Source organism: Manis pentadactyla, chromosome 1 (assembly GCF_030020395.1).
Source record: "Manis pentadactyla isolate mManPen7 chromosome 1, mManPen7.hap1, whole genome shotgun sequence".
NCBI lineage: Eukaryota > Metazoa > Chordata > Mammalia > Pholidota > Manidae > Manis > Manis pentadactyla.
The window spans coordinates 180,201,702-180,216,373 of NC_080019.1; the positions used below are offsets into that span (position 1 = coordinate 180,201,702).

General features: G+C 33.8%; 1 protein-coding gene across 10 annotated transcripts in view; it reads right to left on the reverse strand.

The window, feature by feature from the left end:
- ZNF148 (zinc finger protein 148) overlaps positions 1 to 14,672 on the reverse strand; it is a 137,927-nt gene that overhangs the window by 25,071 nt on the left and 98,184 nt on the right. For all 10 annotated transcript variants that reach the window (XM_036905050.2, XM_057503520.1, XM_036905104.2 and 7 more), the window contains 2 exons: positions 7,777 to 7,900; positions 6,373 to 6,456 (listed from right to left, as the gene is read on the reverse strand). In XM_036905050.2, the coding sequence (XP_036760945.1) occupies positions 6,373 to 6,456; positions 7,777 to 7,900 (208 nt within the window). The remainder of the gene's footprint in view (positions 1 to 6,372; positions 6,457 to 7,776; positions 7,901 to 14,672) is intronic.

The following is a 14,672-nucleotide window of genomic DNA, read 5'->3' on the forward strand; positions in this document are numbered from 1 at the left end:
CATGTTTCTCCACCATCAGTGAGTTTTAACATATCTTAGTGAGGTCTCCTTCAGATTACACTGAAAAAATGTTTTCTCACTTTTTTTTTTAAGAAATAAAAAAACAGATTTATGAAATTTAATTCACATACCATGCAATTCAACCATTTAAAGTATGTAATTCCATTTTGAAAATATTCTTGCCTGTAGTTGTTCCACAGTGGCTAATTTTTCAGTTACTTTAAACTTGGCATTGTCTCTTTGAAAACAACTGAGTAGTACTGGTAACTTCTGTCAGCTCATTATGAGCCAAAGAAACTACTAGAAATCATTTTACCTTGTTTTTTTAATTGACTATTGCTGTTGCTCCATGTCAGATTTCATTTGGAAACCAAGTTTCCACAATGAGAGCTTAAAAATTATTACAATTTCATTCCTTTAGTTCCCTCTGTTTGACCAGTCATGTAATTTCACCTATATTTATTCTTCCTCTGGAATATTTTTCATAACATTTCTTTCAATTTGTAGTGTTAATGTCTCATTCATAAGTTTAGGCCCTCCTCATCACTTTGGCTAGAGCATGATAGTGGCATTCCTAAGAAATCTCACTATAAAGGTAATTGTTTCAGTGAGGGAGAAAAAAATGATTTGGATTAGTTTTAGAAGTAACTTTACTACAGTGGGGAAAAAACTTAATAGCTAGATAATTATTCAAATACTGCTGAGCAAATCCACACTATAACAGAAGTAGTAGCTTCAACTCTCAGTTCAGTGCAATAATTATTTAATATAAACTTTATTTTTATACACAATATTCAGGAATATATTTACCATTCAAGCACTGTTATCCAAAATAATATCCAAAATAAAAACAATTCAAATGCTAACAGCTTACAAATACAAAATAGCACATAAAATACACTGGGAGTAATTACCAAAAATGCTATCATTCTGCTAAACTGTTACCATTGCCTATTTCTTGGCTACAATAATTTTCTTTTTAATATCGTAAAAAGCCTAGGTAACATTAGTTAGCCACTGAGTAAATTCTCCTACTAAATAATAATCTAGAAGTCCTGGTGATTAAGCAGAGCATCAGGCAGCGGTTTTGGTAGGCAGCCCTACCCCTCCCTATGACAATCATTCTCTTTTCCACTCTTGCTTAGCATCTCACTTCCTTCCCTTAGTAACAGCCCCTCAAATGCCTCCTGCCCAGTCCCTAATATTTATGTCTATGGCCTCTGTATAAGGGAAATCCTTGCATTTGTTACGTTTTAAAATACCTTTCAGTTCCAGGTTCCCATGAGTCCATTGTCCAATTATACCCAATTCTCATGTAAAAAAATAAAATGTCCTAAGAACAGGCAACCTAAAATTCTAAAGTTAGACCTTCTCAAGACTCTAGAGTTAAAACTGATCAGACTCCATGTCTTTCCCTCTATCCAATGAACTAAAAGGTAGGCAAGAACATAACTGACTGATTTTTAAGGATGAATGACATTTCTCCATTATATAAGCACAACAGGCTTATACAGAATACTATGTAGCTATATAATTATAAGAATAAGAATCAAACAGTAGTGCTATATACGTTGCTTTTTGTATTGGTATTCATTTTACTTTTTCACAACTGCATTTGTCTTTTTTCATTTTAAATATTAATCTGTAATCCAGTCAATTCCTCAAGGTAAGAGTTGCCTGAATGTTATTTTCTGGAATAATTAAAATACACAATGAGGTTCTTGCCAAGCAGTCATCATTCTTTAAGTGCCTTTAGAAAGTCCACATCAAAATAGTGAAATGTAGATAGAAAGAATCAAGTAAGCCATGTAAAGAATTTACAGAGGGATGAAAACATACTGGGGGGAAAAAAATCAATATTTACTTGATTTGTCTATCAGCTTTTTACACAGCCATGAAGAGGAGACAATGCAGTTCTACAGAAAATAAAGAGTAGAAAGTCCTTGCATCAATGACCAACAATGCAAACAGCGTAAAAGCAGCATGGGAGATGAAGCAGGATAGATTAAAATGCTTTTATTTGTGTTTTATGTGTAACCAAATCTTTCACTGTGAATTATTAACAGTTTAGTAGAGGAAAAAATCTGGTTTCTGAGAGCTTTGTTACACCAGAGAACGTCAGTCACAACAATCTGTACTTTCCTGCTTAATCTTTCTTGGCGCACTCTGACCACGCCAGGGCTGTCTGACTGCTGCAGTCACAAGACCAGGATCTCAGAGTGCAGGCAACATTCACAGTGGACAAACAGTATTCAGTTCCTTCACAAGTAAGAGTTAAACTCTAACTAGCTCTGTAACATTTTCTTTTTATAAAACCTTTTCATTTAGAGCTAATAAACTATAAGTGAGGGCTTAAAAATAATGAGAGAAAATTGTAATTTTTATTATTAACTAAACCACACTGAAGGAAATACAGTGTTGAGCTAACTTAGTGAAGGGTGAATCAACAATCTCTGACTTCACCCCACTAGCCCAGCTAGTTTAAAAAAAAAATTAATGCTATTATTCAGCAACTTAACATGGTGTGAATAAAAGTCACAGTCGAGAAAAAGAACAATATATCTTTTTAGGCGTGCAGAATGCTAACTTAGAAGACAGGCTTTTCCAGTGTTTCTTATAAGTTTGTATCTATAGAACTGTACATATTCAAGAACAAACAACTTAAAAAATATATATGGGAAAAGAGACCTAACAAATATGGTAATTTTGAATCACCTGGTTTATTTTCAAAATCTTTTATTTTTGGGGGGAAAATCATTTTATAAAAATTTCCCTATGTACAGAAATGGTTGCATGACATTTTTACTAATTAAAAATAAATTATGAAAACTGCCAAAACTATAAAAAACAACCAGAATTTGACGTTAACAGTCAGAATATCAGAATAGGTATTCTGTGGCTTACTATTTAGAGGAATGTAGAAAACTAATAAAAAATTAAAATTAAATACTGATAATTGTACTTAAATTCTTTAGTCCTCAAACCCAACACCTCTCCCCATGGAAATAAGACTGGCATTTCCTTAGAGTAAAATGGTGACAAAGTGACTAGAAAAGAACACAACTGGTTATGTGTCATTCTAACATTTAGTCTATACACACATTTGGAAATGCAAACGAACAGGCAATTAAATAAATGACCCTGATTTCATAGTAAATATGCCAGTGACGATAATGTCAAACCTTAATATGTACCTGAGCAGTAATTCTGACTCTAAACAAATGATCATCTAAGATTATCATCTTCAACCATGCTTCAAGTCCTCATTTTCTCTCCCATATCCCCAGACCTTCCACAAGTAAAGGATCTATAATACATTCACAAAAAAGATATAAAATCCCACAGTTGCCAAAAATGGCAATTCCAAGGATATTTGCATTTTGGCAGTTTTCATTGCCTTAGACTAAAGGAATAAAGCTTTAACTAGAATTTTAGGGATCAGCTTCTGGATGAAATAGGTACTCTCTCCTGAAATGACACTGCAAAGGCTAGACCAAATGCAGGAAACATAACTAAGTGACAGCCTCTTTGGGCTGAGTTTTAATTTTCTCTACTTGAAATCAAATCAAGCTAGGTTCCTGGTTTTTAAAAGCCACAAAATATTTCTTTATTGACGGTGAGTGTAGCCAACCTGGTAACGATTTTAATGATGTTGCAAATGGAGCAGAGAATGGGCTTGGGGATTGGGAGAGTATAGCGGACAGATAATGAGACCTAAAAGGATGAAAAGGCTATAAGGGCAACAGCCTGTAAGAACTGGTAGTTCTCACCATACAAACCTTGAGGATCAGTTAAGAGGTAACTCATTACCTTCTTGACAATTTTAAAATGGATAAACATACACAGAATCTTTTTTTACTGCCATAACTATTTCAACGCATTCTTCTAAACTAAGACCCGAGAGAGAGAGAAAGCCTTGGCACTGGGCACATTTTACGGTACTATCCTCCTCCAAAAATAAAAGCCATTTAAAACATGAAAGAAAGACAATAAGGACAGAATAACAAACAAAGAACATATTTGTGGTTCTAAATATCCACTCCCAGATAAGTACAGCTTATAAGGTACCTTGATTATAAGACGTTACCTTACTGTCTTCAGAAAGAGTCTATAAAAAGAATCAAGAAAATAAAGGACAATCTATTCCCTTTATACCAGTTCCCTCTGGGGAGTGGGGATGAAGGTGAAGGGGACAGTGGGGCAAAATGGAGTCTCTCTTCAAAAGACTTTTCTCTATTAAGGAACCACAGTGACTGGTTTGCCCTGGTTCCTCTCTCAATTCCTTTTCTTCTTCTAACTGTATTCTCTATAACATGAGAATTCCACCTTTGCTTCCACCCCTTTTAGATGTTACTAAGCCTGTAAGAAAGAAGGCTAAACCATAACTGGCTTAGTAGCAGAACAAGAAAAACTCAAAAAGGCCAAAAGATCTTATTCTGCTGTTAGTCACATTCTGCAGTGTTTTGCTTATGTGCTCTAGAGACAGAGACTGAACTGGAATCTTGGCTCCATCACATACTAGACTACATAAATTTAAGCAAGTTTCTTCAGGGTGCTTTCTACTACTTTCTTATCTAAAAAATGGAGATAGGAATAACTCCTCTCTTTTAAGATTAATATAGGGCTAAAGGAGATATTTAACAAAACATGCAACATGATACCTGGTCTTAGTAAATTCTCAATCAATGCTAACTACCCATTATACCTTGTTTAAATCCCAGATACTCCATGGCCTAGTGAGTTGTTTTTCCAGGGAGATTACAGGATTGTGACCAGCACTTTAAAAAAGAATTTACTGCGACAGATAAGAATACAGCAGAGTGCAGTAAGGCTAAGTATTGTCTCAAAAATCCTTTTTTACCCCCAGATACACATACACACACCTCACATCTTACTTAGCTTCCTGGGATTTTCCTGTGTTGCTTTCCCAGTGTAACCTTCAACAGACAGCCCATCTGGCTTGTTTGGGGCACAACAGCATTTTGTATAAAACTCTGTAAAACTTATTACACTACACTTATTTATATGTGTGACTCTCCCATTAGAATGTATATTCCAAGGAAACTGCCCTATATTATGTGTATTTCTGGTACCTGAAAAATACTGAAGGTTCAGTAAATTTTCACTGAATAAGTAAATCATCAAAATCTAATAGGTATTAAAAACATACAAAAATATTTAACTGCTTTCATTTATCATTATCTGATCAGGTTTTATTATTACAGATAAATGCAAACTATACTATCAGTCACATAAAATCTACAAAGTTGTTCTTTCTCCTAAGTGCCTCATATACTCCTTTCCATCTGGAAGTGATGAATAAATGTTTACTTAAGACACTGAAATGGGTGGTGTGCATAATGATCTTTGAAAAGTAGAACTTCAAAGCATACAGATGTGCCTGCATAGTTGAAGTTTTATTTAAGGAGACCAGCCACATTTGTGCTTCTTTGCTAGGGGCAAAGAAAGTAAAGTTACTAGGCCAAAGAGGTTGCTGCTTCTACATACAAACTGCCCCAAGGATCCTCTTTCACAGGTACTGCAGGTACCATGCGAACACACTGAAATAACAACACTGGGAATGTACTTGCTTGTGTACTTAATATAAACAAATATGAATAACTTTAATAGGTTTAATATTACTTATTATCATCATTATTCTCAATTCTATTTAAACATAAGGATCAAAGTTATACACTTTCACTAACTCTACTTTTATTCCATCACAAAAAGGTACAACACTGGAAATAAATTCTAAAGAAATACTTCTTACCAGGCTTAGAGACATTAAAAGCCAAAAGTTCACAGTCTCCTAAATCAAGGTCACATATAAAACTTGGTTTTACACTCGTCAAAAGATAAATAAATGCAAATAAGTTATTTGCTCTAAAATGAGACTTTTTAAGGCATGGGTTCCTTTATAGTGAGTGATCTTCCAAAATACATGTTTCTAAATCATTAACAACTTAGCTGAAAACTTGGAAATTTCTAACTAATCAGGATTACAACTCTCTTGATAAAGTAAGCTGTATACATGAAATAATAAGGAAAAAAATGTGAATGACAATTTTACCAACTCTAAACTTGTTAAACAACTTAGGAAACAGTTTTTCACATAATTCACCTTTTGTCACTAAATATATTTTAAGTTATTATGAAACTCTATTTCAAATTAATTTGCTGGTCTTGGACATTAAGCCAAGTCCTAACACTTAACACTGATTTGTTGAAGGAGGAAAAAAGGTGTGCTGTGGTCTCTTTCCTTAGAAAACAATACCAATGAAAGCACCAACACTTGCTACTACTAGTAAAGATCCTTCCCTATGTCTGAAACGGCAATTTAACGAGCCTCGTAAGGGTGACAACACTCACCAGTATGAATCTTCTCATGTCTCTGCAGCAGGTACTTCTGTATGAAACGCATGTCACATTGACTACATTGAAATGGTTTTTCGCCTTAAAATAATTTCACATCCACAAATTAGTTACTGGACAAAATACAGTTTATAGTTACTATTTCTGAGGAAAGATAAATCTTTTAAGTCCAAAGTCTGGAAAATTACAAATCATCCACAAAAGTTTTTGATTCTGTTCATTAACAGTATTTACAGAATTTCATTTCCTCTCAATTTTCCCCCCAAGATTTAAAAAAATCACGTTCTCACAATCACACAAAGAAGAGGTTAAATCTGGTCTATATCCTTCAAGGGGGGGAAAAAAAGGAAATCAAACTATTTAAAACAGAATTTTAAAATCATGAGGCTACAAAGGACTTTGCATGTTATCTATTGTGTCTTAAACATCTCTTCCTCCCTTTTATCTGGAAGAGCCACCCACCTTGTTCTCTATGGCTAACCATTACTTTTCACTTATTTTCTTCAGAACCTTTAGAACATTCTAAACATCCTTAAATAAAAGAACACAACAACCCACTGTTTCTTCAAAGGTTTCCTTTCTGTTGGAGTCTTCCTCTTAAGGGAAGTACTCTATGGTCTACCCTATGCAAAGACACTTACCAAAATCCTGAAACTCTCCTACCTTATTACTTTCTCTCCTTTTACCACACCTTCCTAAAAGAGTAGTCTACCCTATGTCTCAAATTCTTCACCACCCACTTATGCTTTAACCCCTTATACTCTGCTTTCTTAAAAGCTACTCTTGACCTCCCTGTTATTTATTCTAATGGCTTTGTCTAGGTTCTCTCTCCCTCTCTATCCTTTCTGAAGGTTGTGTCATTGTTGATCATACCCACTTGCAATTCTCTCTCCTTTGCCTTCTGGGATACTATTGTATTTTCCTAGTTTATCAAACCTATTTTATTATTGTCTCCCCCCTGACCCCTTACTTCAACCTACATGTCTGTTTCCCCAAATATGTGATCAGTCTTTAGTACTGCTTTCTACAACTTCATGTTTTTAATTACCATTTTTTTTCACATTTGATTCCCAAATTCATATTTCAAACTCCATCTGGACAGCTTGCACAGAAATATAAATGTTTGCAAGCTTTAGAAATACATTCTTTAACTGTTTCTCTAGCTAAAATGAACATATTAAGCCAAATAAGTGTCCAATTAAGACTAATTAATTTTGCACATTCACGCTGTTTTCTCATTTAAAGTTTTTCCTGGTTTCCTTCTGCCATTTGGCCTATGGTATCTCTATTTGAAATGCCATGTTAACTATGGTCTTAGGAATGAATGACATTTACACAAAGATGAAAATAGCAAATATAATAATTTTAATCACCATAAGCCCATTTTAATTCAAGAAATACCTGTATGAATGAAGACATGTCTCTGTAAGTGATAGTTCGTTCTAAAGGCAGCATTGCAGTGCTCACAAACATGAGATTTAGGGGTTTTCAAACCAAGTGATCCATCCTCATTTATTGTAAGGATCTAGTTCAAAAACAAGGGCAAAAACAAAGAAAGAAGTTTTAAAAATGCAATTTATAAAGAAGATAATGCCTTTTAATTCAAACAATGGTCACCAGAGATGATGATGTATTTTTTCCTAAATAATCTTGAAAGGCTATTAAAATAATGTTATCATTAATTATAGGAAAGTACAATGTGACTTAGGTGGGTAAAAATTACTGATAAAACCTTGGAAGCTGGCTGAGTGATCTCAGGACTCTGCCCTGCCCTCTCCAAAGCTGATGTCTAAAGAGAATCCCGAAGTGTTCTCTGCTAGGGTTAGTACAACTTTATTATCAATTTCAAATTCTCACATACAAAGGAGAAAAGTTTTATGTTTTAGACATGGTGCAAATACAGTCAGCATAGGACTGGTTAAATAAATCATGCAAAATTAATACAATTTAATATCATATGATTATAAAATAAAATGAGAAAGCTCTCTATATACTTATAAAAGCTCCGGGATTTACTGTTAAGTGAAAAAAGCAAAGTTCAGAAGCCAGTATAATTTCACTAGTCTTTGTACGAAAGAGAGTACATATAGGAATATATCTTTGTATATACATAAAACTTTTGAGAAGGGTATACATAGAAATACATAACCTCTCTTGTGATGGCTGGGGAACTTGGCAGACAGGAGATAGATGGGCGTGGGATTTTATACTGTATATATTTAAAACATTTTTCTGGCCCATATAAATGCTTATCTATTTTTCTTTTCCTTTTTTTCTTTTAAAGAAAAGAAAAAGAGAAGACTAAAATTTCAAGTCATTCTAGATAATTATGGAGTCTGGATCAGTCCAGGACCTCTAAGACTATTCTAGGGCTACTAAACTATTGTTATGTATATTCCCAAAACTATTTGTTGGATAAGTAAATTAGAGTGGGAGTGGGGAAGGAAAATACGTGACAAAGAAATCAACCCTTATCTTCTTGGGTTTCTTGAGGTTGAGAATATTGTGGACCTGGTCTGGACGGTGCTAGGCAGAAAGAGGCTCACTTTTGGGCTTCATGTATTACAATTTACCAACTATTTTCACATGTTCAACATGCAATATTAAACTGCCTCTCTCATCAGACACATGGCAGAGTGAAAATAATAAATAATCCCTCTTTTATTGAGTAGAGAAAAAAGATGGCAAAATATGATGTGAAGCAAAAAGAAAAAAAAAAAAGCTAGGATTTAAGATCAGGAGGAGCAAGGCAAGTGAAAGGGAAGCAATACTGGAGGTGGGGCCAAACAAGAGTGGGAGCTAAGAAACTGTGTCCCACACAGGGTACTAATCTAGGAAACATCTAAGAAATACAAAGGCCTGTGGAACTGATTAGGGTCTGAAATACAATTTGACCATAAGTCAAATACAGTTATGACTCCTTTTCAAACTTAGAAAAGAGGAGTAGCTAAGGAAAAAGGCTTTATTTTTTTTAAGTATTTTTTGCTTTAAATTGAGGAAGACAATTTAGCCTATGCTGTATGTAAACCAACGGTAATTATTATGCAAATTATACAGGGCATTTGGGTTCTGGGCAAGCTGCCAATGTGGTCAACAATGCTTCAAAGTCTATGCACCAAAGTCACAGAGGGAAACATTTGGCACAAGAACGAAAGTGGGTGTCACAGCTTCCTGAAGAGAGTCAGTGAGAATGCAAAGTTTCATCTCTGGCCAGTCTAAAATTTTTTCAACCCCTCCAAGTCACAAGATAATATGCAACTTAACACTGTGCAAAATGAAAAAACAAAATCTTTTAAAATATGATTCAAAATATTTCTAACATAAAACAAATAAAAAGATGTTAAACATTTTATATAAAACAGAACTCAAAACAGAGCACCAGGTATTTTTTCACATATATTGATAACAAGTAAGAAGACCCAAGTGCCAAGAAACATGGCAGCTGGATAGCTTTCTGTGGCATAGCAACTGCAAGGAAAGGCTTTGAAAGGAAAAATCTGGCACAAGTTACTTAATGTGAAATGGATGTAATTCTTGACTCTACAAAGCTCTTTAATGAAGAGTTAAGGAGTTCTAGGTCATTGTTTTCTGCACTGGAGGTAATGCTGCCTTTCACTGCAGATTCAAGCCTTAATCAAGGTGGAGTTTACAGAGCAAACAGCTAACACTGGCTTATGAATAAGCAGACTAAAAAATCTAGCACATTTAAGTTCAAAGAAAAATAGAATTTTGGGACATCTTATATTTAATTTCTTTTCTTTTCTAGGCCAAGGTAACAAATATCTTTGTACAAAGGACACAGAGTAAAATTTACCTTGCTTCAGCAGAGCACCAGTTTATCACCTGTTTTAAAAAATCTAACTGCCTGATTTTCCCTGTTTTATCTACCACTATAACCTGAGTGTCCACAACAGCATCTGGAACATAGTGACACTTGACATGGCTGCATGTTAAGCCTACCAAACATTCCAACAGCTTACGACTTTATTCTTTTTAAAAATCTTCGCAGAAAGTGATACTTTCCAATTTTTTAAAAATCAGTAGGTAGTACCAGAGAAGTAGATGTGCAGAGAACAAAGTCCCTTAGTGGAACAGAGATGGCATATTAATTAATGAAGGCAAAATTTTCTTCCTTGGTATAGACTTGGCTTGTTCATACTCTTTCAGGATCTTTTAGTAGAATGTGACCTGCCAGTTAAGTATGTTTGCCTTAGAGATTAGCAGTCTTACTCGCTAATAGCACTGTAAAATACTTTCGCTGTTTCTCTTTTCCTTCAACATACGCATACCTTACCAGTGAAGAATTTGAAATTTCAAAGTTTAAGTCCTAAGGTGCCTGCTATTGTATCTCCACAGGATTTATCTTGCCTCCTGTCACTGCTACTTTTGGAGAAATATGGCATACTATAAGGACAAGCAATCAGGCTTATCAACAGTAGAGAACTTAGTAATAGGTCTATAAACAATATTAAACATACTTGATTTTCTTAACTGCTTAATATACTTAGGACAGATTTTTCAGTAAAAAATTTCACTACTGAATGGAACTCCTCAATTAATCTACTTTCTTAATCTCATGGTTCAGTAGTAAATGTTTTTTGTTCTCAACCAACCCTGTGCCCAGCTAGCTACAAACACACACACATACACACACTGAATTGAACAATTCAATTGAATAATTAAAACTGGATGCCCCTCACTGAGAAAAGGTTTTGCTCTCCTCAAAGGCAGACATGATTTTCCCCATTCTGTGCTATGTCTACTACATACTACTAAAATTATTATTAAAGTTTATTTTAAACTAATGACTATAGGTTTTATCACACATTCTTAAATCAATCTAAATCAACTGCTAACCCACCAAAACCCAGAAGACAATCTAGAAGAGATAGCTTTAATTTCTTATGTATTATGAGTTTTTTTTACTGCAACCGGAGATGGGGAGTAAGATCATAAAATTCTCTTTACTCTCCAAAAGAGGACAGTGCAACCCCAAGGCATACAACAAAGTAACGAAGTCATCAAGGGCAACAACCACCACATCTGACTATCCTAGTTATCCCTAATATCCACCGTTATATTGTCACTTTATTTCATTCTTCAGGATTTTTACTGTCTCTCAATTCTGGATTTTACACATTATCAAATTTCATTGTAAAATGGCAAGCTTTCAACAGTGCCAGAACATAAAATTCATTGTATCATAAACGTGGTGTAATAACTGAGGTTCATAATGATCCCAAGTTTCAGAAAAGATTATTTCTCTCATGTTTCTTAAATATTAGGCAAAGAAGTATGTGATATTTTTTAAAGAGTATCTAAATATTTTTAGAAGTTAGGGTTTGGTTCTGTGGAAAAATTATTAACCAGAATATATAATTCCCTGAGAAAATTAAATGAATGAAATACTAGTATGTTCCTTTACTAATTTTCTTCTTCATTTTTCTTTTAAGTACTATTCCGTTTTTCCATCCCTGGTGTTACAATCCTTGATCTTCAAAGCCATTTCTTCCACCATCAAATTAACATTTAGGAGAAAATATGATAAATGCCTATTTATCTAATTCTCTGCTTTTTAATTTTCCTCATTTTATACCATTAAATTTAAAATGTTTCTGATAACAAAATCACAAATCTTTTCTGGGGTTCACTTATGGTGTATAGTAAATTGCTGGGAAAGGATTCTCTATATAATTTTGATTTGTGGAATATATGATCTTCCCTCCTGAGTTCAGCATAATTCTGAATAATCAGTATCTACCCAGACCACCTAAAGTTTTATAACAAACATACCCTGTTCCTTTCTTCAGCATCTGATAAGATGTTCCTGGCACATAATAGGCAGTCAGATTATTGTCCAAGAGAATGAAAAAGGAGATACATTTCAGAATAAGGACAAGTAAATAATTACAGTACCCTGCTCTACCTCATTCAGTTACTAAGGCATTTGAAAAGAATTATAAAGTATATATGATACTGATTAAGATAACATTGTTGTATGTTACTGAAAAGCATTCTTAAAATTTATCAATGTGAACTCAACAATCCTCATAAAATCCTCCTGTGGTGGAAAATATTATCACCTAATTCACATAACAAGTCGGTAGCAAGGTCAGGTGGTAATACCTCATTTATACAGAAACTTCTACCAACAAGACTTGAAAGTCTCAAGCTTAAATATAAATCACAATCACTTTGGACTCTTTAAAGGTATAAATGGAAATCTCTTCAATAAGAATCTCCAGGGATGGGGATCTGGGCATTTATTAGAGCCCCACAGGTGACTAATGCAGAGAGCCAGGAGGGAGAACCACTGACATGAGAACACTGAGACTGAATTAAGTCTACTAAGACTTTTCATATATTTCTAGTAACTTTAGTTCTCTGTAGTTCTAATCTACAACAAAACAAAAACAGATTCAAAGGGACAATGGAACATAATGTTAAGTGGTCACATAGGTCTGGCAATGTGAAATGAATAGCATGTCATTAAAGAATGAGACCGTAAAGCAATTATAAGCAGTCAAAAAACACAAATTCTAACAGTCAGGAGTTTTCAGGGTGAGGCAGGGAAAAGCCCAATATCTCAGGCCTCCCAGAGGGCTTCATTACAATACATGTAATTTTTTTTTAATGTTTACAGCATCAACCCCAAAACACTAAAAGCTGAGTCATGTCCAAATATGCTATAAGTGAAACAACACACTAAAGATTTTTAACAAAGTGGTTAAAATAAAATTAAATTTGACATTTAAAAGAGATAAGCTTTTTTACTGTGTAGAAAACTTACTTTCATACAACAGGCATTCCATAATAGTATCAAATAACTTGACTTGGAAAACATTCCCTAGCTAAATAATCCTTTTCTTCTCCAGACATGTTGCCAAATGTTATTATGGTATCAAATCTGCCTTTAGATGCCTAGGCTTTGCTATAAAAGCTCAGGAAACAATTATTGCTTAAAATCTCTGTCAGCTAAAGATGACAATACAGTACTACTCACCACAAAGCTTATCTTGAAGGGAGTCACATTTATATGGATGCAGAAGCCCTTACACTTTTACTAAAAAAAAAAAAGACCTATCACATTACTTTTGTTACATTTCCTGTAAGATCCCTAATATGACACAATGGTGAAACATACTCAAAATATCCATAATGGCAAAGTTCAACATTAGGGAAAGATATTGGGGGAGACTGGGGTCGTCTAAGTATAATAAATTATAATTCTTTGAGAAACTTCAAGTTGTTTTTAAGGAATTTAAAACAAACAACTATTGACTTACAAACATAAGACAGGCTTTTCTTTCTCTTCATACAAAAGGGCAGAAAGAGTTACTTTAACACATGCCTGAGAAAATGTAAAATAACACAATGGTTATGCCTCAAAGTTCTAAAACTCCAGAACAAAAATCCATTCATCTAGAGACTGCAGACCAGCGTTAAAAACAGTCCACAACCATTCTATGTCCTGTTACATGTAAAATGTCAGAACAATTTTAAAATACTTGTTTTTGTTATTCTCACACCCCTGTCTGCCATATATTATCTCTAGTCATTTCATGCTTCTAAGAATTTCCTAAAAGGGCTACCTAGGAACATTTTCTTATATCTAATATAGTTGAAGTTTCTTATATCTAATAGAGTTTCTTGTATCTAATATAGAATAAGCCAAATCTTCATCTAGCAGCTAAATAAATATATTAACTATAGCAACTACATATATATATATAGAAAACTTAATAATGTAATATTATAATAAAACAATACCCTTAGAAATATTATAATACATTATAAATGTGTTTCTCTCAAATTATGTACAAATAGCCTAAACCCTGTAAAATTCTGGTATGTATTTAAAAACCCCTAGAACATATTTCCAAATAAAGATTGTAAACAACACCCTACTAAGAGATAATAATCTGAATTTTAGTCAGAATTTCAGAATACATTACACTCAAGAATAGTGCCAGAAAAATATGGCAATAAAATATCAAGGAAAATGCAGAACTTACATATATTATGTTGTTTCCAAAGACTTGAAATAGAGTCCCCATAGATGAGCAGTGAACCCCCAAAAAACATGACCACTATCACAATTCTAGAAATCAATTTTTTCCTCAAAACTTGTTATTGTTCCATGTATGAAAAACTTGATTTGTTTGTTAATGTAAACAAAACAAAACAAAACAAAAAAAGTACCTTAAAAATTGCTGGGAAAAACATTAACTCCAAGAAAAGAAAGGGAAGGAAGGGAGGAGGGAGGGAGGAATTTCACATAACGTGAAATAAAAAAT